The following is a 27,140-nucleotide window of genomic DNA, read 5'->3' on the forward strand; positions in this document are numbered from 1 at the left end:
ATAAGAAAAATAGTAAATCCATACCTTAGCGTATTTGAATATAAATTTCAAAAGATTCTCAGGCTCATTTGAATTCATAGTCATATTTTGAAATTTGGAGAAATAGTTCATGGGGAAATATGCCAGTTTACTTGTTCATTACTAGTGTAGGTCTTTGCAGTGTCTAACTGTGGGAAATTATAGCTAACATCAGAGCGTTATTCTCTCTGGAACATTTTGCACCTGTATGTTAGTTCCCTCAAGCTTTGAGAGGGGAAAGTGTGCTCATCCCCAAGCAGTGTTTGCAAAGACTGATCTGCGGGTCTTGAGGCTCCCTTCCAGCAGGTCTTAGGGCCGCCTCACGTCTGTTTGCTTGTCTATAAAGTAGGAACAAAATGCCAAGTTCATGTAATTGTTGTTCGAATTACGAGATGATAGCGTAAAGCACTGAGCTCAGGGCCTGGCACGTGGTCAGCGTTCACAGATGTCAGCACCTACCTTCCTGCCCTGTGCTTTCCTTTTCGGACTGTGCAGTGGACACAGGTGTGTGGAGAAGGAGTCAGAACAACAGAACAACTCAGCCATTGTTGCTAAATAAAGCAGGGCATTGGCTCTGGCCTCCATGCTTAGGGAAGAGTGGGTTTCAGTTCCTGTGGGATCCAGGACCCTGCAAAGCAGAGACGCCGCCACGAAATCAATTACATCTGCTAATTGAAACAGATATGTGTGAATTGTGCTAAACACCTGGAAGATGCTAGAATCATAAAACGTGGAGCATTATGCTTGTTCTTAGGAAACTTGCAATTATGCTCTAATTGGTAATGCAAACACATGGAACGATTAGACACAGATTTGAGGTCGTTCTTTAGTGGTTCTCCACAGATGACTTCAGCACAGCAATGAGACAAGTTGCTAGGAGGGAAACCACAGAAAATAAATGTTTATAATCGTGCTCGTCAATTATTTGGTAAACAAAAGAAGAGTCTTGAAAACAGTTTCAAGATGAGATGCAGTTCGCCCTGGCTGCATGCTTTGTGAAGCATGTAGAGAAAGTAACTCATGAGGAGCTCCCTAAAATATTGACTCTGATTCTAGAATCGCCTACACTGTGTGTTTAGCTGCTGTCCGAAACAGAACTAACTTCTCTGTCACCGCAGGACAAGTATGACATTCCCATGGCATTTTTTTGCTGGAACTAGTTAACGAGTGCACTTGTCGTTAGTTGCTTGTCTCAGAGTGGTGCAGGGTCACAACATGATGGAAAATCCATGTCACTTCTGTTCTATTTCTAGGGTTTCCTCCCTAAATACATTTTACTTTAATGCCTTAGCTTGGCTCTAGGTTGGGACCCATTCCCTCGCTGGGTGGAGAACAGGCAAATAGAAGGGACCCAGACTCGGGGTGCTCAGAGGTCTCCACGGTTCATCAGGAGCATGAGTGCGTGCCAGGTTTGGCTGCGTGTTCAAGGGCTTCCAGATGGAATTTGTATTCCCTGTGCGCGTGTAACACACACACGTTCAAGGGGTATCATCAGTAAAAAACTTTAAAGTATCATTTGGTGTATCCTAAGGGAGTATTAGTTCATTTATTTTATTTTATTTTTGCCATATGCTATGCTCTTCCTCTAATCACATATCCCAGATTTGTGAGGTTTACAAAAATGACTTTATTTTTGTCTTATTTTTTACTCATAGTTATTCTCTCCCCCTTTAAAAAATCAAAGCTGAAAACAAAAGTAATTTTGTTTATAGCGAGTCCACCACACTCCACGTTTAAATGCGCAGACGCTCAGTAGAGGCTCAGTAGAGGCTCAGTAGAGGCTCAGTAGAGGCTCAGTAGAGGCTTTGTTCAACAAAGTCAGAACAAAGTTTTCCTTCTGACTTTGTTGTTTGTACTGAGTGGCAAAATGAGCGGCGTGCCGGGTGCATCTCTCCTGGTCCTTTGATGATTTAGCATCGACTGTTTTGGTGACAGTTGGGCATGTTACCCAGATGCTCTGACAGCCCTGTTGGCATTCCGGGTGTTCTCTGTGAAACCATGGGAGTGTGCCGGGTGGGCTCAGCTGTGATTCTGAAGGTGCTGGTTTCATCTCAGATGTCAGTCTGGGACACGTTCCGGGAGAAGGGGCGGGATGTCAGCGATGGCTGTGGAGTGAGGAACACAGTCTCTGCTGGATGAGCGGGGACCCTCTCACTTCAGGGGGCGTGGGCGTCACTCCTGCAGCGCCAGCCCCAGCCCCCAGCCAAGGCCTTTGTTTTCCATGGCCACCTCTTCCTCTGAGGAGCTTTAGTAAATGCAGAGGTCAACGTGTCCCTTTTTCCTTCTGACTTTGTTGTTTGTTCACAGTTTTTAATGCAGCATAAACCTGTTCTAAGAACAAATAAGCATGTTTATATTATTGGTGAAATGGAAGGACCCAGATTGTTCTGGTTTTTCGCCTTCTGTGTTCTTATAAATGAACAACCACCCTGAACACCTGGGCTTTTCAAATCCAGGTAAATATTTAGGCAGCAGGTTTGTAAGGGCGAGTTCAAGCTTCTAGGTGATTCTGAAGGGAGCGGGGATAGTGTTAGTGGTTGACGTGTATATGAGAAGGCACGTATTTGTATAAAAATGATATAAATTTGCTACTGCATAATTGTATTCCTTTATTATCTATTGCAGGGGCAGCAATGTGGTGGAATTAAGGCTGGCATTTTAAGATTGTTTTCTTTGGGGGGTAATACAAATTTCTCAAGTTTTTTTCTCCAGAGGTGATACTTTAATGGCTTGTAGGTTTCGTTCTTTTCTGAGGCTGTGCAACACTTGGCCAGGAGAGTGTATTTTTATCAGCTGCTTTCCAGGAGGTTGTTTGTGAAATGTGGCTTCCACTCACCCCCGGCAGACTCGCCTGCTCTGTGGAGGCCTTTACCGGCGTCTTCTCTCGGTCCTCTGTGAGGCCAGGGCTGGCGATGCCTTCTGTGTAGCCTGGGGAGCAGCGCCTGTGTGTGTCCCTGTCCTGGGCTCACACACTTGTATCAACGGCTCAGGAACTTTTCCCTGCTCATCGGTTTAGAAGTGGTTGCAGCCAGTGGTGTGAGCTAGACAGGTTAGGAGTGAACTGCGACTGGACAAGACTAATGTCAAGAAGAAGACTTGCCTGGAGTGTTCCTGAGATGGCAGCGCCACAGGGCGGGAGTAACGGAGCACGGCTCGAAAGCTGCTCCGCAAGCGCCCCAGCATGAAAAGAGCTCATGGTGCGGTGCACGGTTGCCCATGGTCCAGCCCAGCATCACCTCTCAGTTATTCGCTTGCAGGTTATCCGTGGTGAGGTGCACGTGCCTGCCGGGCCCCTACTGGGCATTTCCACTCACACAGTCGATGCGTCATGGGGCTGGTTAAAGGCTAAAGATTTCCTGTGGACTCACTGTGGGCCCGCACTCCCGCCAGCGAGCCCGCCGTGCGCACACATTCTCCGCACCGAGAGCCATTCTGGTGTGGGCTGTCTCTTCTAAAGCACTGCCCACCACGGTTTCCCTGACACGTCATCTGCAGATTGATTCGCGAGTTCTCACTGCTTCAGCACTGTGCTGGGGACTTGCGGGCCCCCTCACTGTTCAATCCGGAAGCGGAGAAGGAAAACCACTTAGTAGAAAGGATTCAACAGGCTGGAAACAGGGACCTGGCTCTGCATCTAGCTTAACACCTGACCGTGGGGTCTTGGGCAAGTCACTTACTTCTGAGATTGGTCTAGACGCTCTCTCGGGACCCTCCGGGCAATAACAGTTGGACTTTATTTATCATTAGTCTAGTGGCTATAGCATAAGGCGCATTTTTGTCAAAACCGTAGTATGTTTGGTTAATTCACAGGAGTCCATGCTTCTTGGGGCAGGATCTGGCCTGCCGTTTGCTGCTATAGGCCTTTCCTAGCAGAGTGCTTAGGAAGAGTCGATGCTCAGCGGATACTTGCTTCATGAGTGGACAGGTTAGATTTTGCACTCCCGCTTGGCAGGAAGTTGGTGACAAGCGTGACTGAGCCTCATGCCCTTCACGGAGAGAAGCCTGTGGTCGCCTCTCACCTGAGGAGTGCCCCGATCAGTGTGGCAGGAACTCCATCTGCCTGACTTACACCTGTCTGAGTACAGGTCCTGACTGTGCTTAGGAGCCAATGGAGGCCCAACCGTTGGCAGCAGGAAAGGGCCAGGCACAGGCCGGTCACGCTCCGGCTCCGAGACTTCTGTCCAATGATAGTATGCCTGCCATGAAGACCCTCACAAGCTGGGCTGTGGAGGGCACACATCGATGTATGACGGATTTTGTCTGGACTCAAGACAGTCAGAGACCTGTGGAATTTTATAACTAGATATGACTTTAGAAATCATGTCCCAATTACAGACGGGAAGTCCCTAGACCTGGGTGGCCAGATGATTTGTCTGCATCATGCAGTGTAAGGTTCCAGTTAGGATCAGAACCCAGATCCTGGCAGGGCGAGGCTGTCCCAGCCCTGACTCCGCAGCCCTGGCATCTGTGAGTCTGAGTGGCCCCCATGGGAAACCACGTAATGGGATCAAGGCTGTAACAGCTGGAATTCTGCCGGGCGGGGGGAGATCAGAGGCACTTGGATGAGGCGAGTGAAATCTCTGGGAGGAATTAGCAGCGATGCCGTCCTTGGTCTTTGGTGCCTTCCTGTTTGCACAGCCTCTCCACACGTGTCTCTCCGGTCATCATTCTCGCTCCCAGGCGGGGGCAAGGACACGCCCACTGGGACCTGGCTGGTTCTGGGCGGGGCAGGAGCTGAGGGAGGAGTTGGGCGTTTCCGGGGCTGTGCCATTCAGCCGTTCATCTTCCCTTCGGAGTTTTGTTTCTGTTGGTTACGCATTTTTTAAAATCCAGGAGCTATTGCATTTTTTAAAACACATAAGTGCTACTTTAAGTGGCATTATCACTGTCACACAAAACAGCTAAAGGCTGTTTAGAGTTTAGGGCAATAGGAAATAGGGGTTGGACCCGCTGCTGCCCAGACAGAAGGGTCCTCTCCTGGGAACCTCTCCAGGGGGTTTTCGCCTGAAGGGTCCTCTGGCTGAATGTAAAGAAGCTGCCTGAAGCATCCAGGAAAGACTGATCTAGAACCATCTACCAAAGAGCACGAATTATTTTCAGCTTTAGTGGTAATGAGGATAGCAAGACACAACCACCTAGATGGACACAAGTAATAATTGTCGCAGAGGGGGAATCCTCAGGCTCTTCAGGATTCAGTGTTGGAAGGCATTTCATGGTGCTTCAAGTCAACTCTTGCTTTTCCAGACCCTCCTGCCGGTCTTCCTTCCCATCCCGTCAGGGGCTGGGAGACCAGGCCACCCAGCATCTCTCCTGAGACCCTGGGCTGCACTTCTCCAGGGTTGGAACGCTTTGACCTCCACACCGCCACCCTTGGTAGGGGAGGGAGAGGGTCAGTGTCACAGCCAGAAAAGCATTCCTTTCTTGACTTTGTTGTTGTTTTGTAAAATAAAATGACAAAGTTGTGTTGGGGACAGCTCAGATGCTTTTAAGATGGTCTTCTGTGGCCTCAGAAAATCTTGTCTCATCAGATGTTCCCTCGTGGCTGCTGTCCTACCCAGGACTGTGTGCTCGGCGGGGTGATGGTTACACTGACAGGAAACATAGTTTTCAGTCTAATGATAAATGAAGTCGGAAAATACGATAAGAACAGACGGTCGAATTGGCGGAGTGCGGCTGTGCTGGCACAGCACGGGACCGGGGAGCTGAAGGACACGAGAGGCACGTGGATGCCGTCTCCCCCTCAGGCCGGCCACTCCCTCACTGGGCAGCTTGGACCAGGAGAAAGTCCTCACATTTGTGCGTAAACAGCAGCAGTCTTGGGGAAGGCCCCTTTCTTTCCTGGAGACAGTGTATGGCCACTAGAATCTTGAATGTTTTTAGAACTAAGATCCAGACTCATTGAGCCCAATGGAGAGACTGGCCCATTTGAGACCCCCCAGGCCCCCAGTGCAATGCAGAGACCGCACAGAGCCCACTGCCCCAGCCAGTGGCCTGGGAGGGGCCTGCGGCAGACAGGCAGCTCTGGCTCAACTTAGCACCTCTTCGCCCCTTTCTAGACCAGCTCTGCTCTTCCTGTGGAAGAGGAAGTCAGCGTCTGGCTGGGGTCACTCGGGATCACGCAAGAGGGGACGGACTGGCTGGCAGAGCGGTGACAGCGCTGAGGGCTTCCTTTAATGCTTTCCCCCTCTTCCTACTTGAAAGCCGAAGTAGCCCCAAGGTGTGAAATTACTTTTAAACTCAGGAAGTTCCTCGAACCAGTGAGGACACCTGTGTGCCTTTACAGGTCTTCTCTGCTGTGGTTTGGAGACTGACCCCTGACGTAAAGGGAGTTCCTTCCAAACTGCCACAGGATGGTGGACGTTGTGGAGCCCGAATTCTGACTCATCAGCCTGGTTTCGACCCCGACCCTGGAGGAAGACAGTGCCCGCTGGCTCTGCTGGGGGCTGCCCTCGGGCAGGTGGGACTGTTCGCCTCCAAGTGCTGTGGCTCCTGTCTCCTTGATGCATGCTGTTTCAGTAATTCGGAGTTGTTTTTGGTGACTTTGACAGTTTTGAGGAGCGCTGGTCAGATATTTTGTAGAATGTTCCTCAGTTTGGATTTGTTGATGTTTTTCTCATGATTCGATGGGAGTTGCAGGCTTTGGGGAGGAAGACCACGGAGATAAATGCCATTCTCATCACGTCATGTCAAGGGCGCACCCTATCGCGACGCCTTACCTCTGCTGAAGCTGACCTCGATCTCCTGGCTCCGGCGCGCTCGCCAGCTTCCTGCATTTTAAAGTTACTCTTTCCCCTTTCCACACTGTGCTCTTCGGGGAGAGGGGACAGGTCGCTGCGCACAGCCTGCACCTGCGGGTGGCGACTTACGGTCTGCGCCCCGAGGGCGGGCATCTGCAGCGATCATTTGGGATTCTTCCACACAGGAGATTTGTCTCTTTCACTCGTTCATTTATTCAACAATTTCTTTTATACTTAGAGTTATAATCCAATAGTACTCCATTGTTTTGCTCACAAAATTCCCTTGGGAGCTCTTCCCATTGGCTTATGTGTCTCTTCGAATGCTCCCATCATCGTGGGTGTTTGTTTTTTTTGAGCATTTCCTTACTTTCTGACACTGCAAGATGCTCTAGGCTCATTATATATTTCCTGCCCCAATCTTAGGATTAGCTCTCTCTCCAAGCAGCCCTAGACCTTTAGCCTTTTTTTTTTTTTTTTAACTTAAGAATGGTATTAGAAACCAAAATTAGAGCACCAAGTATGCTCTTTGCTAGTGGGGTGTCATTGCTTCTGCGCATCTCAGCTGACAGAGCCAGGAGATGTGTGCGAACGCTAATATGTGAATATTCGCATGCTGCAAAGGTTTCTACCTATAATGGTCTGCATCTGTGCTCAGCTAAACGTGAGCTCTTACCAATGTCTCTCCATCTGGTCCATCCCCAGGCGGATCGTTCTCGTCTCTTCCTGTTGCTTCTGTGCCCTCCCGCTCCTCTGTGAGGACCCGGGCCCCCACCATCGCCCATCCACTCGCTTAGGTGTTCCATCTCAGTCTGTATGTGCAGCAGCATCAAAATCCTTGGTCTGTGCTCCTTGGGAAACAACTTTAGAACTGGAACAGGGGGCTCATGTGCAGTTCCTTTTGCCTCTAGTGTTACAGGTTCTCCTCATTTACAAAGTCACTCAGGTCGGCCTCTCCCCCACCCCCTTCAGTGAAGTGGCTTCAACACCTGTAGCGTAGTTGGGCCCGTTGTCACCGTCTTCGTTCCATCCTGGCTTCCCTGCTGTCTGTTGATTCTTCCAGGAGGGAGGAGCTAAAAATGCAGGGTCATCAAATCGAAACTATGTCAAGGATTCCCTCGGAGAACCAGGCCCAGAGAAGCGTCCCTGAGCTCAGAGCCAAACAACTTTGTTCTTGCAACTTGGTGAAATGGAGGCCCTGAAATATTATTACTAGATTACCATCACTAGTGTAAGATTTGCAAATGCCCTTTTCTTAGCGGCTTCCGGGGAATGGAGTACTGCATGGCGCTCGAGTTGTCATTTATTTTTTATTTAAGGCCTGTAAAAGACCTTGAATTAATGCTTGCTGAGTGGAATTACAATTCGCAATGCACCAAAATGCTCATGGCGCTCCACTAGGCATGGAGCAAAGAGAATTGCGCGTTGCGCATCTTCCGTGCAAACTTGTAGGCAAGTCTGCTGGTGTGTCACCTTTAGTTCTCTACCACATATGGTCACCCAGGACCTCAGGCCAACCTGCCAACACTAGACAAAGGACAGGGCTCGTCACATTCTCCTCACTGCATGCTGCCCGTGAGGTCAGCTCTGCCTGCTGGGTACTGGCTGGTGTCTTCCCTTTTCCTGTAGCGTGTTGTCAGCAGACCCGTCATATGGATATAAACGAGGCTGTGGAGACTGAAAAGGAAGAAACGAAATGTGGAGAGTGGATTCCACGCTTACGCGCTGTTCTGGTCTTGCTTTCTGCATCGGCAGTGAACTCTGGGTCTGCATTACTTTGATCTTTTAACGCTGGTTGATATAGAAAGGAGATTGGCCTGAACTGCCTCACAGCATTGACTCCCATGATGCTGCACCTCCCATGGGGTGTGCGTGGGGGGGGTGCTTGGGGACGCTTAGGACGTGCATGTTGACAACTCTCCTGCTTCTGGAGAAGGAGTCGCCTGGGCGTGCGTAAGGAGCGAACAGCTGTGATGAAGGATCTGCGAGCAGGGGATGAAGGCTCCTAGGGGCACTGGCCGCACTCTTACTAAAGACCTTAACCAGCCCTGGACCTGGCCGCAGGGAGGAAAGGCGTTCTCCCGGCCATGGGCTCTGCGGTGCAGCTGCCTGTGGACTTCTCTCCCATGCTGTGCCCTCCTCCCCACTGTCCTCTCCCTCTCCCCTCCCTCCCGTGCTCCCTCTCTTCACCTCCTGTCTTTAGGAGACCCCCTGCCCCCCCACCCCAGCGCCAGTTCTTACACCCAGCCCCACGCCCTTGTCCTGCCTCTTCTGGAGCTCACCCTTCCTTCCTATTGTCTTAGTGCTGGCTCCCAAATGTCCCCCAGGTCCTCCGACACCCACTGAAGAGCGCGTCTGCCCTCAGTTTCTCCGCTTTGCCACTAACGCAGTGGTGGACACGTACGTGGAGGATGCACAGGCAGTAGCTGTATCACTGATAGCAACTGCTCCCATTGGTCAGATGCCTCCCGAGTGCCAGGTTATTCAGCATGTCACTTAATCCCCGAGGGCTCAGGACCTGGAGATGCCTTATCTGTATTGCTGACGCGCAGAGGTCAGGGAAGGTTTTGAGGTGACCGGGGTGTCTTCTCGCCGGCTTCTCCTTCCCTCTCCCTCCGCGCCCTGCTCTTGTTTCCTCGTCTCGCTGCCCAGCTCGGCCACGGATTCTCTAGGCCAGAGTCAGACGCAGGAAAACGTACTTTCCAATTAAATGTGCTTTCATTTCTTAGCTTAGGATTTTTTCTTTTTAATTATTATTATTTTTTAACTTCAAGAGACCGGATAGTCCCTTGTAACAAACAGGATGACTTGGACAACACTGAGTGTTTCATTGCGCATAATTAGATGTCACACTTCTAGAGAAAGATCAGCTTGGGAACTGGTCAGCAGAGATGATTCTGCGCGGCGCATGGATACAAAGCTTTTCATCCATCTTGGCGGTTCAGGATACGTGCTAAATTTTAGCATTAGATATCCAAAAGCCTTGTCTGAGGCTTCATTCTGCCAGAAGTGCCGTGGGCTTATTGCATTTTACTTATTTATATGTTTTTTGACTACCGATGGTTCAGACTTAGGCCCCAGCGATGTAGGGGAGGGAGGAGGATGGTAACACTGAGTGACCAGGATGGTAACACTCCCCCTGTGTGCTGCAGGCCATGAGTTGTGGACTTGGACTTCCCCAGCAGCCCTCTAAAGCAAGGAGGGGCGGGTGATATTTAATCCTTTAACAAGTCCAGAACCAGAGGCTTCAAGGTAACTCGTTTTACGTTAGTGAGAGGCAATTCGGAAGCATCTTTCTATAGTCTTTACACATACACCTTTATAAAAATCTGAAATTTTTTCATTAGGAATTTATTCTAAGAGAAAAAAAAAAACAGAGATCGCCCCAAAGACTTATAGTCAAAGTTGGTGATTACAGCAAGTTTTTTAAGGGGGAAAATTATAAACAATAGAAAGTTACTTCAAGAGGGGTTTGGGTAATAGATTCTGTGCGTGTGTAGAATTAATTATTATGCAGGAACTAAAATTCATGATGATGAGAAATATTAAGAACAGAGAATTGTTTACGAAGTATTATAAATAAAAAGTACAGGTTATAAAAATATATGTATAGTGCGATTCTAGTTCTTGTAATATGCAAAAAAAAAAAAAATCGAAAACCAAAATATTAGTAGGGATGTTATCTCTTGGGAGAGAAATAGCTGGCATTTTTTAATTTTTTGTGATTTTCTGCACTTCATTAATTTTTTAGGCTTTTATAATATGAAAAGTCCCCAATAATATTATATATAAACAAGTGCAGACAGAACATGTAGTTTGTCCACAGTGACATGACTAATATCTAGAACCTTCTATTCCTAGGCAAGAGCTCTTTCCGGTGCTCCAGGTAAATTTTTGGTGGTTAGTGCCATTATTTCTAGGTTTTCTCATTGCCATGGCACTCGGCTTGCTCATCTTCAGCAAGGTGCGAGGAAGGGATCTTCCATTCTGGAAAGGGCCAGCTGGTGGGGAGAGGAGCAGGTGCTGTCCGCACCCACTTCCACTCCTGCTTCCTCAGCCCTCGCAAGCTCTGCAGCTCACCAGTGCCCTGGAGGGAGGTGTCTGTGACAGACACACACGGGAAGCACCCGTTTATTAAGTCTGCACAGGACGCACAGCTGGGAGGGGTAGAGAGAAGCTGGAAGTAGAATCCGGGAAGACTTCGGCTGGGCAGTGAGCCAAAAATAAATGTGACCTCCCACAGGGATGACAGGGTCTCGTTCCTGGGGTCGAGGGGCCAGCGTGGAAAGTGCAGGGTGGTGCAGGCTGAGGGACAGTGGCCGCGATGTGGATCTGAAAGGAACCAGCTGTGTTCCAACGTGAAGTCAGAGCCCTGTGCACGCCAGGCGCCTGGAGGCCCCGCGGGCCCTGGGGTGGTGGAGTCCAGGTTTGGGGTGCGCGGCTGGCCCTGCGGAGACCGTGTTGGGGACATGAGGCCATTGACATGGTTCCCGCCTGTTTTTCTCACCTCCTTTTAGTTCTGTGAGTGGTCTGCCGTCCTTCTGATAAACCAGGGTCAGCTAAGTTTTCCGTAAATAACTGAGGCTTTTCATGCCCGCAGTCTCTGTCACAACTAGTGACCTCAGCTGTTGCAGGACGGAGGTGGCCACGGATGAGATGTGAGCAGGTGGGCAGGCTGCGTTCCAAGAACATGTGATTTAGAAAACGTGTGGCTCTGTTGCTTGTCCCCGGAGAAGCCGACCCTTCTTATGCTGGAAGCTGCTAGAGTTGGCTCCTCTCTCTGACCTGGGGCAGCTTGATGGACTCAAGCTCTCTTGCTAGGAGAGGAGAGTCAGCACAAGGAGAGGGGCGCCCCCTCACTCTGCACGCCGGGTCACTCCTGAAGCTTTCGGTTTAACTCTGGCGCGTGTACCGCCTCTTAAGACAGGGCGAGACACGGTGCTGACGGCGGGAGGTGAGACGGCTCGGTGGTCTGAAACCAGGTCATGTGAAAGGATTGGATAGCTTTAAGCTGAGGAAGAGCAAATTCATACCTTTGAAGGGTTAGCCCGTGGGAGAGCGGAGCGGGGCGGAACGCGCACGCACTGAGAGCGCAACGTGTGCTCGGCACTGCGCTGCGTGGCCTGCGTCTCCTCTTAGGACGGAGGAGCTTTGCTTTGTGTGATGCCGAGTGTCGGTAAGGGAAGCTTCCGGGAGGTAAACTTATCCTCAATAAAACAAAACCCTAAAATATTCAGAGCTGTCTCAACACGAGTTGCCTCCTCAGTCACGAGTGATGTTTCTGTCCAGGCTCAGGCCCGAGCCGTGGCTGGTGGATTCCCCAGTGATGGTGCCTCTTCGGGAGGCCGCCGTGGGCTCCTCCAGCCACGAGACCCCATCCTCAGGCATCGCTTTGGTTGCCTCTTCCCAAAGCTCTCAGCTTTGCCTCTTACCCACAACACAAGAGTAGCCGCTGTCAGAGGTGACAGACCCAGCAGTTTTCAGCAAACCTGTTCTTCTCCACGATTCCTGCCTCCCAGACTTGGGATGGGAGGATCTGAAAACACAAAATCTCACCTTTGGATGGCGTGGGGCTGGGAATGGGGTTCCCAGCAGAAGACAGGCTGTTCTCGCACTTAGCGGGTCCATTAACCATGCCCTGGGGGTGAGGGCCCTCCGAGCTGTGATCTGGTCCGCTGGTGCTCAGGCGACGAGGAGGTGCACGAGGAGGTGCGAATCATCGGCGTGGCGGCGTTTGCGTGGCTGCAATGGCGCAGGAAAAGACTTGAGAGTAATTTAGATTAAACCGGAAGAGACTGGAAAGAGTTCCTTTCAGGAGGAGACGTGTTGATTTCCCCTGTGTAGTCTCACTAAGTGGGCTGCTGTTTACGTGTGTACATACAAAGATGTCATTGTTAAAAAAAATATAAAAATAGGAAAACATCAGAGGAAACGAATTTGATAAAATTCTCGGTACAATTCTCGGTACAGGAAGAACTCCCAGAGCTCTTAGCACCTACTACTGTGCATTAGACCTCCTAAGAGAGAGGCATAGAGGAGTGGAATGTTCCGGGTGCGCCTGGCCTGGAGCGTCTGGGCACACCGGCTCCTCCTGAGCGCACGTGAGGCAGCGGCCTGCCTGGGGGAACGGGTCCTGGACGCCAGCGTCGCTGGAGCTGTCAGGAACACAGAGCCTCGGGCCCCAGCCCACGTCTGCTGGGTTGGCAGCCCTGGAGTGGGCTCCGCAGTCCGTGCCGTAACTGTCGCCAGGGTGCTGAAGGCTGAGAGGCTCGAGGCAGGATGGCTTTGCCGGCCACACTCATCTCTCCTGGGGGTCCTTGGTCTGGTTTGCTGTACCCAGTGAGGTGCCTCGTGACAGAGGGTTGCATTTCATGTACTTTGGCAAACATCTCTGTGGGATCCTTTTTTTGAAGAGAGTGTGGCCCTTTTTCGCAGTGCTGAAGGTTCTGAGAAGTCCTGCAGAGGGGGACTGTTAAATTTCAGCTCGCGTTCTTTCAAATGTATTTATCTGCCACCCCTTTCTGAGTGATACTAACATACCATGGCACCACAACTTTACTGGTTGGTGAACTTGACTGGTTGGTGAACTGACTTTTACTATGACGCAGTTTTAAATTGTTTCTCTTCTTTGTCCTGTCACTTAATTATGTCTGCGGTGGATGGTAGGCCAAATACAATGATGTTAAATGTAACCAGTTAAAGAGGAGGCTAAACACAGTTGTTTCAAAATCACCTCAGACTGTTCCTAAAATCTATCAGGCTGATAAAATTTTATCACTCTGATAAAATTCTTAATGCGACTTGGCCAGCCGTCCCTAGGACTTCAAACACCGGCGTGAAAGGGAAGTACGGCAGCGATCGCATCGCAGGTTTTCCCTGGGCGATTTTTTGTGTGGGTTTCTCTGAGACAGCAGTCGGCACCGTGTGTCTCTTGTGGACAAGCCCTGGCAGATAGCAGACAGAACTGTTCTTTCTTACCTCATCGTTTACAAACAAAACCAGAAAAGTATCAAAATAAACCATGTGTTATTTTTTGGGCTAGTAGAGTAAGTATCTTAAACATCAAGCCATAGGAACTGTTTTGCTTTTTAACCCTGATTAAATTATGATTTAGATTTAAATATACATCTAGTCTTAAAATTGAACCTAATATACTTGTAAAAGTTAGCTGACATAATTTTTCTTCTATCATTAATTTGAAATAATTTGAACGAGGCACAGCACTTCTTATTTGGGAGGAGAAAGAATTTGGATCCAAAAAATAAATTTTTACAATTTTACAAGTTTGTTAAATTTACTTTATAATAATCTTTAATGATATGCTGCTCCGGGTTTTTAGATTAAATTATTTCTGTGAGAGATACCCGTGCTTCACACTGGAAATGCCGAGCCTCGGGCTTCATCCGCCCCAGGCCCAGGAATCCACGGGTACAGTTTATCAGGACCCTGGGCGAGTCACGGTCACGCGACAGTTTGAGAAATGCCGTGTTCTGTTACGTCCTGAGGGCAAAACCATATAAATCTCCGAAGGAGGGCCCCGAGTGCACAAACGGCTGTCAGAGGGGTCTAAGCGTCGGGAACGGAGGAAAAGCGAACTGGTTTTCCCTCTTGCACCCGAGACCGCAGCTCAGCCAGCCCAGCGCTGCCGGCGATCTTGCTGACCCTTGAAACATGAATCTACCATGTTTACACAAAGCGCATGCATTTATGGAAGATTATGCTGTGCGACACGCATCTCATAGCATATCGCAGCAATTCTAATTTTTATCAGTTTTCTTCACTTTATTCTCGCTTTCTACACTGTTCTCTCCTGGGGCGTGCTGTGTTTTAATCCAGCGCGTGTGACCAGTGGGGGCGCTTGGAGGTGCAGAGTGGCTGCTGGCACCTCAGTGTTTGACATTCAAGGTTTCTCACTAGATATTTTTCAAAGGTTTTCCTTAACTTTGTATCTAAGGAAACATTCTTTTTGATCCAAAAGAATAATTCAGAAAATATCCTTCCTTTGAAGATACTCCATTTTAGGAAATTGGGCATAAAAAACAGCCAATTAACATGCCGAGAGCATTTGTCCAAGTCGACTGTCCTGGCGGAGCGGGAACGTGTGGTGCTGATAAGATGTGTCCCCTAGACCAGCTCGTGTATCTTCATGAAACACAGGATTCTGGCCGATAGCCAGAATTTGGAACAATTTCTTCTTCTTAAAAGAGTTTAAATAAATATATGCAATTAGAAATTGAAATCAAGGAGTTTGATCAGTGTAAGAGCTTAGTTTTTTTTGTTTTTTTTTTTAAGAAAAATATTGCAGAACTCGATGGCTGGTGGGTCTAGCTCTCGGGCAATCTCCCAAGGGGTGTGTGAGGTTCTCCGTGTGTGACAAGCTGACTTTGTGGGTGGACTGGGCACCAACTGTGGCCTTTTCAGTTCCTACCGAATACAAATATCACTGCAAGTGCTCCACAGGTAGGACAGAGCCAGCCAAGCAAGGTCAGTGTAGGGAGAGTGGACTGGAGAGGGCCAGTTGTCATGGCCTGGTGATTCACATGGCCCCCCAGGGCCCAGCTCACCAGCAAGGCCCTGGCCTGTCCATGTTCATGGGCATCCAGCCACTTCCTGTGCTAGGAGTGGGGCTAGGCACATGAGGGCGCGGAGGCCAGGGCTTCCCCGCCACACAGGATGCGGTGACAGCATTTGCTCTGAAGTCGTGCTGTGGGCGGGGCCTGCGAAGCCCACAGTGGAACAGACTGATGTGTGTGTCCTGCGTCTCAGCTCCCAGTCATTCCCCACAGCGGCACTGTGGGGAGCACACGCGCAACGAGCTGTTCCCTGGTCGTAGCTGTGTTTGGTCTCAGATCCCAGCTGCTGGCTGGTCCTTCGGCCACAAGGCCATCTTCCTCTCGGTGGGATCTGCATGGACTTGGCGTCCCGTCCAGGCTGAACATTCCACATCTCCCCCACTCACGCCCCTTTGCTCGGTTTCATTGTCCACACTTGTTCTCTCTCCATTCGTGACCTCTGTGTGTGAGCCCCTTCTTTGCCTTGTCCTCCATTTAGTCCAGACAGTTCCCAGGGTCTGAGGCAGTGACACTCCTGGGGTAGGGGCAGCACTGTGCTCACAGGTGCTACTTAGTGATGCCTCAAACCCGGAGGGAGCTGGGCGGAGCCCAAAGCCGCCTCTGGCTATGTGGTCTGCCCACACCGGCACCTCCAGCCACAGGTTGCCGGCTGTCTGGCTTCTAGCCTGGCAGAGGAACTGGAGCCCTGGCAGCACTGGGGTCACACCTGCAGCCGGGGGTTCCCGACAGGCAGAAGCACCTCTTGCTTCAAAAGCCCCCGACTTCTAGGGTGGGACAGCATGGCGCCGCCTGTCTGGGGCCTGCCCGTTCCCTCCAGGGTCCTGGGCTGGTTGATGGACATGCAAGAAAGAGAAAGGACCCAGACAGAAGACCCCTGTCACAGGTGCTGCAGCGAATTCCAGTCACCAGTGTGAGTGGCTTCCTTGGCCAGGCCCCGCCCTGGAAGCTGCACAATCATTCTGTGCGCTCTGTCAAAATCAGCATCGAGGACTCACTCAGGATAAAACAGAAAGATAATAGTAGCCTGATTTCCTTCCGAATGTGTGAGGTTCTGAGGATTTTCTAGGACAGGTGCCTCTGAGCATGGATTGCCCAAAGGGGGCAGGGCGGAGGGGCTGTATTTCTGGGCTGTGTGGGGTGGGCAGTGTGTCCCCAGCAGAGCTCCCAACTTAATAACCGGGGGAGAGGAGTGGTGGGAGTTCAGGATGGGGATTGACATCACCCTGGCTGCAGGCTGCTGCTTTCCGGGCCCTCAGCCCCTTAGTTAGAGCTCCCCCTCACGCCGGGAGGAGGAGTTACTCTGTCTCAGCCCTGCACAGCCCCTCCGCGGGTGGAGAGGTATGGATGGATGCACAGTGGAGGGCGTGCCACCACCCGCTGGCCTCCCTCAGCCCTTGTGCAAGTCCACCTTGTGACAGAGGCGACTCAGAGGTGGCAGGGGGACCGTGACGTGCTGCGCCCTGCTGGGGCAGGTCCTAGGGACTGAGCGCAGGCTCCCTCTCCTCTCTCTGCTTCTGCCCTCCGTTTCCCCTCCCCCGCTCTCTCTTTTCCTTTTGTCTTTGAAGTTGCAATCACAGCTTTAATCTGAGATCTTGGGGGAAGAAAATAAGATGTTCTGAGCCACGGCACATGTTGCCTGGGTTAGGGGTGTCTGAGCGCAGGATTCGGGGCTGCTCCCTGCCCCTAAGAAGCACACGGCCTGCAGAGCCGCTTCTGGGCTGAGGCTCTTGCATCTTTACTTGCTTTTCGGGGTCCTGTTCCAAGAGAAGGAGGTTCTTAGTGTGGAAACGGTTTTCTTTCTCTGCCCGGATGCCCTGCCCTGATTTAATGCACTTCTGCTTCTGATCTCACGGGGAGGAGGATGAGGCACACCATGGCGGTGCCGGGATCGTGGCTATGTGGGTCCGTCTGCTCGCGGCATGGCCGTGTGTCGAGTGCCGCCAGCATGCCGTGAGCCCACTGTGGGGTGCTTCCTCCTCACAGCTGCCGAGGGTGGAGAGTTCACCCGCATCACAGCTGAGAAGACGAGGTGCAGGGGGTCTCTGCCAAGGCCACGCATCTGCCATGACGCAGAGCAGGCCACTCTGCCACCTCACACAGAATGTTGCAAACAAAGGTGACTTTGAGAAAGAACGTTTTTTCAGATCTTACTCCTCCCTTTCCTTTGCTAATGCAGTTCCTAGAAAAGAATATAGTTTAATGTAATCTCAGGTTTTAATGGCCCTTTGTGTTTCCACTCGGGAGAGAAAGACAAATGGCTTCGGTGAGAATCACTGTTTCAGTGGACTCTGGCCATTGAAACCGGTTGATGAAGAATTGCCACTGCTGGTCAATGTCAGTTTCCGAGGGACTGACAGCACTGGGCATGATACAGGGGCTGCTGGGGTCAAGGCACAGTGGCTTTTGTCTAAGGTTTAGAGGAGACAGGACACACGAAATCATTAGCAGCAGGTGGCAGTGAGTGTGAGGGTCAGTGGGGATGTGCGCAGGGAGCTCTGAGATGTGTCGGGAGCAGCAGGCAGTGTGCCTGAGGAAGTCAGCTGGGCCCCGAGGGAAAGCGAGGTTCATCTTATTTAACTGTGTTTTATATTTTTAAGTTATGAAATCTGCTTTGTTCCCTGTACAAGAGCCAGGCAGTGTTGTGCTATAAACACCTTCTCGGAGGCGATTGTGTGGGGTGGGGCCGGGGGTATTTCCTGCATTCACATGACATGGGTTTGCAGAGTGCCCACTGGGGTGCACCTGCAGCGTCTCCGGAGCATGTCCCTCCACGCGCTGGCCGGCACTGGCCTCCACGTAGGAGCCTCAGGGACCTGCTTAGTGAACGGGACGGGGAGGGCACAGCGGGCGGCCGCAGGTTTCGAAGAAGACGTGTACGTGCCGGGGAAGGAGAGCAGGTGACAGCCTGGGCCCTGGGTCCAGGTGTCCAGGTGACATCTGTGGGTCCCCGTATCCAAGTGACAACCGTCTCCAACGTTGCCCAGTGCCAGCCGTCATCCCGATTTGCGCTGTCAGGTGCCAGCTCTCATCAGCTGGGTCTTACAGGCCTCTGGGAAATTGGCGCAACACCTAATCCGGAATTGCTTTTGCATCCCACTGGGGCTGTCAGGGGTGGGAGCTGGGCCAGGCCAGCAGTCTCCAGCTGTGGTTCCAGTGCAGTGTGTGCTCTGCCCACCATGGCAACGACAGCCTGCAGCGTCTGTGCCTCTGGACTTAGAGGGGCCACCCCTCCAACCTGGAGGGCCCAGCGATCACAGTGAGGGAAGACGAGGCCGCGTCGTCTGGGTCCCCCGGCGCCATCCCCTTGGACTTCTGCCCAGTGCAGGAAAGGTCAGGTCCCTAGGTTCCTGGTCCAAGATGGGCCGGCACCCCCGGTGCACTGAGCAGTGCTCCCACCCGTGGGAGGTGAACCGTCGTGGAACAAGAGTGCATTCGTGGATTCCCAAGTGTCTTGTAGCCGTGAACTGTGATTTGATGACAGTTTTCCGAGTGAAGGGAGGGATCGAACCGAGAGAACGTTATGGCTGCGTGTGGTCTCCTCGCGTCTAGGAGCAGGAGCCTCGGAAGGTCTCTCATTTAGCTCCGTGCACTTACAAACCAAGAAGTGACTTCCTCTCACAGTAAATCACCCAATTCGCCAGGCGCCTGCCGTGGTCCCGGGAAGGCCTGTCAGGAGGGTGGGACTGAGGACGCACGGGAGCCGTGGACGGCCAGCTGTGTGGGAGTGAGATGGAGCCGGCCAAAGGGTGTTTGTACCCAGCTCTGGGTCTGAGGGGTTACTGGAGACCGCTGTGTGCCAGAGCTGTCCTCCCTGGCCTGACATCTGCCAGGGAGGAGACGGAGCTCCAGGACCCACCACAACAGTCACGGTGCCTGTGGGGGCCGCAGCTGGGGAGGCCTGCCTGCGTCGCTGACATAGATCTGTTTGACTGGTTGTGGGTGTCACAACTCAGTTCAGGAGCGACCTTGGTACGTAAAGTGCCGCGTTTGTGAGTCATCTTGCAGCTCCTATAGCACTGCTGTTCAGACACCTGAGAACCAAGAAGCAGGTCCCAGAAAAGAGAACGGCCCTGGTTAGTGGAGAACAAACAAAGTGTATGCCCACCCAGGACCCAGCACCAAAGTGAAACCAACAACAGCAACAAAGACCGCCACCCACCCCGGGCTCCCTGAGGCGTGGCCCGGTGGGGCCCTGCTCCCGGTTTCCATCGACTCTTTTGGTTTATTCAGTGTCTGCTCTGAGACGTGCCTCAGGTCAGCTGCATGTGGGGCGGTGCTCCCGGTCATCGTTTGCAGGACGGGCCTCGGGACAGACGTGCTGGTCCACACCTTCCATTCGTCTGCAGGGGGCTGAAGGCCTCTGAGTCCAGGCATCGCCAGCTGCCCGCCATGTTCCTTCTGGGGGGCTGGGAGCTGCTCCCCAGGCTCCTGAGCTGGAGCAGGGCATGCAGGCAAGAGCAGAGCTGCCCGCAGGCGGGAGCCCAGAGGTGTCGGCCTCGGGGTCCTGTGCAGTAAGGAGGGGCAGCCTGCGGGCTCAGGGCCTCTACATGGACTCAGCGACTCTCCGTTTGGGTGGCAGACCCCCGCGGGGGCGTGTGCTGTGGGGTCGCGGGCCAGTGGTGGCACAGGCTTTCCCTTCCTCCCCGCAGATCTGCGCCAGGCCCACAGAAGGGCCAAGGGGTGGAGTTGGGAAGGAGGAGTTGAGACACAGGCTGAGGGCAGGTCTGGGCCGTCGGCCTCACCAAGAGAGGTGCTAGTGGTGCCGCCGGCCCCCCTGTGCAGGCGGAGCGGCCCGGGGTGGAGGGGAAGGGCGCTGTGGGGAGCGACGGCCCCGGCTGTGTCTAACGTGGGCACCTTCCCGAGTCCCAGCTTCCCCTCTGTAAGTCGGCGTGGTGATGCAGCGCCGTTGGTAGGACGCGAGGTCGTGCGCGGAAAGCACGCGGTCACACCGGCCAGCGGGCGGCAGCTTTAGTGAAATCATGGGAGTGAAGCCGCATGAGACACCGGGAACTTTCCTTCATGCTCTTGTTATTTACGCTCCGGGAAGCCGGAAGGAGAGCAACGATAAAGCCACAGAAAAGCCACGCGTGAGAAGACCGTTGTTTTGTGGAAAATCACCACTGGGAAAATAGTGAAAGACTTGTCGTTAACATGAACCGTAAAATCCACGTGCCAGGTGGATTTTGCTAGTTCCATTTGGCTATGACACTGAACCATCTTGGCTAGTAGCATCATCAGCTCTATTTTAAAAAAAATTGGGTGAAGATATTCGGGTTCTAAACAGTATTGTAGAAGATCTGAAGCTCCTGCTGCTGCTCACAGGGCCCGTGTGACAGGGAAACCGCTTTATTTTTTGGTGAGAGAATTCGTTTTACGTTGATCTCTTTCTTACATCATTCAGTGTAAAATCTCTTCAGCTCAGTGCTTCTGGGGGAAGGGAGTTGCTTCAGCGCTGTCGGGTGAGCAGACCTGGCCCAGGAGGGTCCCGGGACGGTGACTGCAGGACGTTGGTGGTCCCAGCTCTGCAGCAGCGTCACACCCTGGAGGCCACGCCCCGGGAGTGGAAGGGGGCTGGGGCGGCTCTGAGGCTGGTGGGGCAGGGATCCTGCTCACACTGACTGTCTCCAGCACAAATACAAAACCCCTTCTTAATGCCTCTCGAGAGTGATGGGGTGTGAGAAACAGAGCTGGCCTGGCTCCTTGAGGAAGAGCTGGATCCATTTTCATTCCAAAAAGGATAAGAAAAAGAGGCACCATGATGGTGACAAGATACGCTCAGTATTCTGAGAACATAAAGGGGAAGCAGAATTAGAACTAAAAGGTTCAGCACGTGTGTAGTGTTTGCGATTGTGTGTGTGTTGTGTATGTCTGTGTAGTGTGTGTGTGTGTCTGTGTGTGTATTGTGTGTGTTGTATATATGCAGTGTGTGCCTGTCTGCTTGTGTCTGTGTAGTGCCTGTGTCTGTGTGTGTCAGTGAGTGTGTGTATATTGTGTATGCATTGTGTGTGGTGCATATGTCTGTGTTATATGTATGTCTGCTTCTGTCTGTGAATGCGTATGTGTGTGTGAAGGTGGAGGGACACCTCTGGATGTAATGAGTAAGGGAACCTGCTCCCTTGCCGCACTCTGGGCGGTCAGCCCAAGGGACAGTTTGAGGGTTTCAGAAACGTCGCCTCTGTTTTCAGGGAAAGGGCGAACAACACCTTCGAGTTAAGGAATTCCAGTTTTGAGCCGTGGATACCAAGAGGTTAAGGGTTAGACGGACTGCTGTGGGCTCTCCTCAAGGACTTAGCTGCTTGGCTTCAGAGTGACATCTGGACTTGAGACCAGCTGTGAGCTTGACCCTGAGCAAATGGATCGGAGCTGCTGGCCGGTCTGCAGGGGAGGGCGGGAGGTGCCGGCTTGGAGAAGGAGGTGTGTCCAAGCCTGAGCACAGGATGGAGCCCAGTGTTCATCAGACAGATGTCTTTTTCTTTCTCTCTATGATTTATAGTCATAATTACTATTAGTGGATGGCTGATATTTAAAATGAAATATGGCTTTTCTTAATTTTAGAGCAAATTACAACACAAACAAATTAGCAGTCAGATTAGCGTGTTGCCTGGCTGGGTGGAATATGCAGAGCACTTGCCGCTCCGGTGACAGAAACGGAGACACCACTGGTGCAGGGCTTTCTGACGCCCATCTTTACCAGCCCCCCGGAATGGACCAATGCAGGTGGACGCTGAACACAGGTTGTTGTTTCGAGGCCGGGATTCACGAGTTAATTGCGATGCCCGTCTCGTTCCAATCGCGTTTAATGTCAGCCATGATTCGAGCAGGACGGGAAGTGAACAAAGGCTTTTTCCTGCTGCCTTTTCTAGCAGAGTCTGTCATCTGCCGCTTCCACGTGACAAACACAGAATTCTAAATGGGAGAGAGTCTCCAGCCTGAGCCATGGGACTGCCCTTGTCCCCTGCGTCCTGCCTCCCTCCAGTGTCTGCTGTGGGCACTGGACGCACTCTGGGCCAATCCCAGGCAAGGAGAGGGGAAGCCTGTCCCCTCGAGGGCCTGGAGTCTGGGGGAAGTGGCTGGAGCCCCCCGCTCCTCGAGTGAGACCCCTGGTCTGCTTCTGCTCACCTGTCACACGGTCTCCTAAGTACAATCTCTGAGGTCAGCTAACTTGGCCCTGACTTGACTCCCCCTGATGCTAAGACCAGGCGAGTCGAGTGACCTTCTGAAGGTCACTGCTTTTTGGGGGACGAGGTTGGAGGAGTCTCCCTGGCTCTCCACTGGGCAGGATGTCTCTCGAGAGGATCCCGACAGCTTTCCTTTCGGGCAGTTTTAGCTCCGCCACTGGCCGGGCCCTGGTCCTCCAGTGAGAAATAAGCGCCCGAGGGAGGTGTGAGGGAGCCCGGAGCAGAACCCCGAGAAACGGCAAACTGAGCGCTCCGCTCGACCCACAGACGAAGTTGGTGAAACGTGTTCAAACGAGACTGAGGACGGAAATGCTGTTTCTCACGAGGTTACGTCGTTTCAGGAAAATGGAACCTTCGCTTAGAGGTCAGGCCCAGGCTGGTGTCCAGCTGGCCGCGCGGCTTGCACGGCGGTGGGCCCCGCGTCCCGGCCGACGTCTTTGGGCTTCGCCTCTGTGTTGCGGGGACTGCAGAATCCAGCTCGCAAGGTGCAGAATCCAGCTCGCAAAGCCGTCCACAGGGCGGACGAGACCACTGGTCTGAGGCATCCGTGCTAACCCTGCCCTCCGTCAGACTGCTCCTCTGGTTTGTGGACGACGTTTGCTTGGCAGCCTCTGCAGAGCCTGGTTTTCTGGCTCCGTCTACCCGCGTCCGTTCAAGGGAATTGAGTGCATCGGCTATGAGGGGCTCAGAGCAGGTCCCGATGAGGAAATTTATGACTGAATTCTTCACAGCGCCCCCTGGGGGTGGATCCTTTGTAATGAATGGCTTTCTAATCTGTCATTCTCTTTCATTCACACATTTCCTCTCGAGCACCCGCCGTGTGCCAGACACAGGGTGGCCATTGAGGAAAAGGGCAAAGGATAAAAAGATAAATCCATGTGGTTCCCCGCCCTGAGATGTGCCCTTCAGTCGCCAGCCACACGCAGTGGGGCTGAACGGGCAGCGACGCCCGCACGAATCGGGGAGGGGGGGTTCGCACGAGCGGGGTCTGCCAGCTGGGGAGGCAGAGGGCACTGCGCTGTGGGGGGCATGTGCTCTCGTGTGGCTGAAAGGCGCAGCGTGTGCAGAAAACACCAGGCCTGCGATGGCTCTCGGCCCCCACTGGGGCGGGCGTGAACACAGGGTGGGGGCCTCTTCAGAGCATTGGCCGCACCCCCGTTGTTCACACCTCGCCTCACTTGCTCCCCTCCCAGGTGTGGATTTTCTTGTCCTCTTTGCATTTAAGATGTGCTTGGTCACAGGGTGGACATCTGCCTCTTCCGACAGCCCAGCCCCGCCCCGCCCCGCCCGGAGCACGAGCGTCCTCTCCCTCTGCCTCTTCTTCCTGTCCCGGCAGCAAACGCAGGCGGGTGCCCACTCCGGGCATGCATGCGCTGGGCGTTATGCAGAGTGCTTGATGGAAGGGCCCAGAGGTCCCATTCTGGCTATGATGCTGACAGAACCTCATGGGTCTGTTCCCCTCAGGAGCTCTGTCAGGGAGCTGTCTGAGGAGATGACTCGCCCGTGTCCCTCGGCTGCTCACCTGGAAGGTCCTGCCCCGCCCCCTCCCGCCGGGGCAGACGGCCCCTCCCTGCTGCCGGAAGAGACAGGCTGTGTATGAGAGTATTCTCCAGATGGGGAAGCCGGTCCCCTCGCGGACTCGAGCTAGGGGCGCATCGTTCTGGCTTCCAGATGACCCAGCATCATCTCAGAAAAGCCAGACGCAGAGAGCCTAGTGTGGGTCTGCACTGTTTCTTTGGGACTTGGGAGCTGGCAGGTGCCATGGCCTCCGATAGATGCGGCCTCTTCTTTGTGACCCTGATCGTTTCTGTCTTCTGTCTTTTCCCCCAGGCTGCTTATTGGAGGATGGCCTTTGCAGACCCTCGGAGACCTGTGTGAACGGTGAGTGCGTGCCCCCGGCCGACATGCGGCTGTGGGTCTGGGTTTACCTTACGCCGCCAGCCAAGGCGACTCCAAGGACAGGGTCGCCGTGGGGAGCGAAGGTTCTGGGCGAGGTTTGTTTCGTTCGATGCTCCCGAAGAGAGCCATGGGCTGGAAGGTCTCTGGACCTTATTAAGAGAGGAGAAGATGGAAAGTGCGTGGGAGTGGAGCACACTCTGCGTGCGTGTGTGCGTCTGCGTCTGCGTCTGCGTCTGCGCCCGCGCCCAGCACTTTAAGACAGCTCGTAAGAAACCTTGCCACGGGGGCGGTGGAGCCTGATGCTGAGTGGACGGGTGGCCGGCAGGCAGGCTGTGCCGCCACGCCCTCGGCGCTGAGCCTCGTCCCCTGAGCCCTCGTCCCCTGAACCCTCGTCCCCTGAGCCCTCGGCGCTGAGCCTCGGCCCCGGACCTGCGCAGTCGCTTTGCTCACTTGCTCTCGGCTGGTAGGCAAAGCCCTTCATCCTCCTGCCACTGACTTTCCTCTCTTAGTGGGTGGGGAAGACAATATTTGGTGCTTTGAGTTTTCAGGTAGGGCTCACAAGGTGAGACCTAAGATGCCAGAGCGGGGAGTCCTCCTGGTAGCTGGGCTCTGGAAGGGGGGGCACCCGTGCTCCCCACCTTGCGATGCTCGGAAGGGACGTATGCGCTCAGGAGGGCTGCCTCGTGGAGGACGATAAACGTAGTGCCTGGTGAATAGGTGGCACACCAGGGACGATGCGCACTCTGGTGGGACCTCTTCAAAGCTAAGAGAAGGGAGTTCTAACTCGTGCTACAACGTGGGTGGACGTTGAAGGTGTGATGCTCAGTGAAGTGAGCCGGTCACAAAAGGACAGCTGTTGTCAACATCACTGACATGAGGTTCCCCAAGTACGCAGACCTCGTTGGCTGCACCCACAGATCCTGCATTTTCATCAACATGGAGGCAGGACCCTCCGCCAGCAGAGATTATGACTTGCAGAAGGCTCAGATGATGTTCAGTAATTTTTAGCAATGAAGTATTTTTAATTAAGGATGTATTTGCACACTTAGTATACTACACTATAGTGTAAATGCAACTTTTATGGCACCGGGAAACCAAAAGATTCACATGACTCACTTTATTGTGATATTTGCTTTATCGCACTGGTCTGACCAAACCCATAATATCTCTGAGGTCTCCTATAGTCTGGGTCATAGAAACAGAACATAGATGGTGGGTGCGGGGGCTGGGGGTAGGGGACGCAGGGAGTTAGTGTTTGATGGGGACCGAGTTCCAGTTTGGGAAGATGGGAAAGCTCTGGAGGTGGTGGTGGTGACAAGGGCAAACCAATGTGGATGTGCTCAATGCCACAGAACTGTACACTTAAAAATGGTTAAGAGGGTAAATTTTATGTTATGTCTATTTTACCACAATTTAAAAAAAGACAAACAGACTGAAGAAACCAGCAGTAACTGGCGGACCAAGGGTTCAAGTCTTAACTACAAATGGCTCCCACACATCATAGGAAGATGGCAAAGAATTCAGTAGGCAGATGGGCACAGATGTGAATGGTAACTCTGAGAAGCAGAAATGAAAATGGCCCATATGATGTACAAAAATATGTTTACCCTCCATAATAGTTAGGGAAATATAAATATAAAGCATACCATCAGATTGCAAAAATGACTAAGACGAATAACATCCAGTGCTGGGGAGAAGGCAGGGAAATGGACATTTGTGTACCTTGCTGCCGAGTGTGTGAGTTGATGACAATCTTTAGGAATGTAATTTGGCAATACCTATTAAATGAAAAATATATTGATGATTTATTTTGGGGATTCACATGTATAAAAGCAAAGGTTTGCGACAGTATTTATAATGGCAAAAAACTGTAGAGTCTGCAAGTTCACCGACATGAGAATGGTTTAATAAATTATGGTGGATCTATAGTATGAAATATTACGTAGCTCCTTAAAAACAAATTAAATGTCTGTTTCAGGAAAATGTTCGTTATGTGATAAGTGGAATACATAAGTTGCAGAGTGGTGCTTGTAATATGATTTCATTTTCTGGGAAAGCTCATATATGTATACAAATTTCCCATCCCCTATATGACCAGAAAGAATGATATAAAAAGGACCAGTGGCATCTTTGAGGGCAGTTTGGAGAGGGTGCACATGGAGACATTATTACCTATGTTTAAATATCTTGACATTGCTTCGTGTATTAAAGCAATCTCCTGTTACCTTTTAATAAAACTAATCGAATACAGACACGTCAGTATCTGCTGAGCTGATTCTGACAAGCAGCTCTGCTTAAAGCCTGCTGACTCGGGCCTGCCCTGTGTGGGCCAGGACTCCAGCCAAGCCCCTAGCCCTCACAAAGTGGGCAGTCACAGGGAACCATGAGATTATTCTGACTGCAGGTGGAAGCATTGGGGCGGAAATGTCTTGGGCATCTGCGGTGGGTAGGATAGATGGTACCTGAAGGTGGTCTGTGAAATAGGGGTAGCACTGAGCAGGTAATTGGACAAAAACCCAGGCACGAAATGGCCCAGGAAGACCAGTGAGGGAGACTCTTGGGGGCCACGCATGGAGGGAGGGAGCCCTGGGGCTTAGGGGTGGGGCAGCCGGTCCCTCCAGGATGCCGCTCCAGCTCCAGGGACCAGCATCCGTCAGTGAGAGGAGCGAGAGCCTCACTGGGCCTGGCTGAGTTTAGAAGGCACTGTGGCCAAATCTGGGGGAGGCTGGCCTGGGATC

General features: G+C 52.3%; 1 protein-coding gene across 1 annotated transcript in view; it reads left to right on the plus strand.

Annotated features, from left to right (window-relative positions):
- The window catches only part of PTPRN2 (protein tyrosine phosphatase receptor type N2), a 433,745-nt gene that overhangs the window by 32,416 nt on the left and 374,189 nt on the right, over nucleotides 1-27,140 (plus strand). The window contains exon 2 of the mRNA XM_039836793.1: nucleotides 24,334-24,384. Within this exon, the coding sequence (XP_039692727.1) occupies nucleotides 24,334-24,384 (51 nt within the window). The remainder of the gene's footprint in view (nucleotides 1-24,333; nucleotides 24,385-27,140) is intronic.

The sequence above is a fragment of the Pteropus medius genome, unplaced genomic scaffold, assembly GCF_902729225.1.
Source record: "Pteropus medius unplaced genomic scaffold, Ma_sr-lr_union100, whole genome shotgun sequence".
NCBI lineage: Eukaryota > Metazoa > Chordata > Mammalia > Chiroptera > Pteropodidae > Pteropus > Pteropus medius.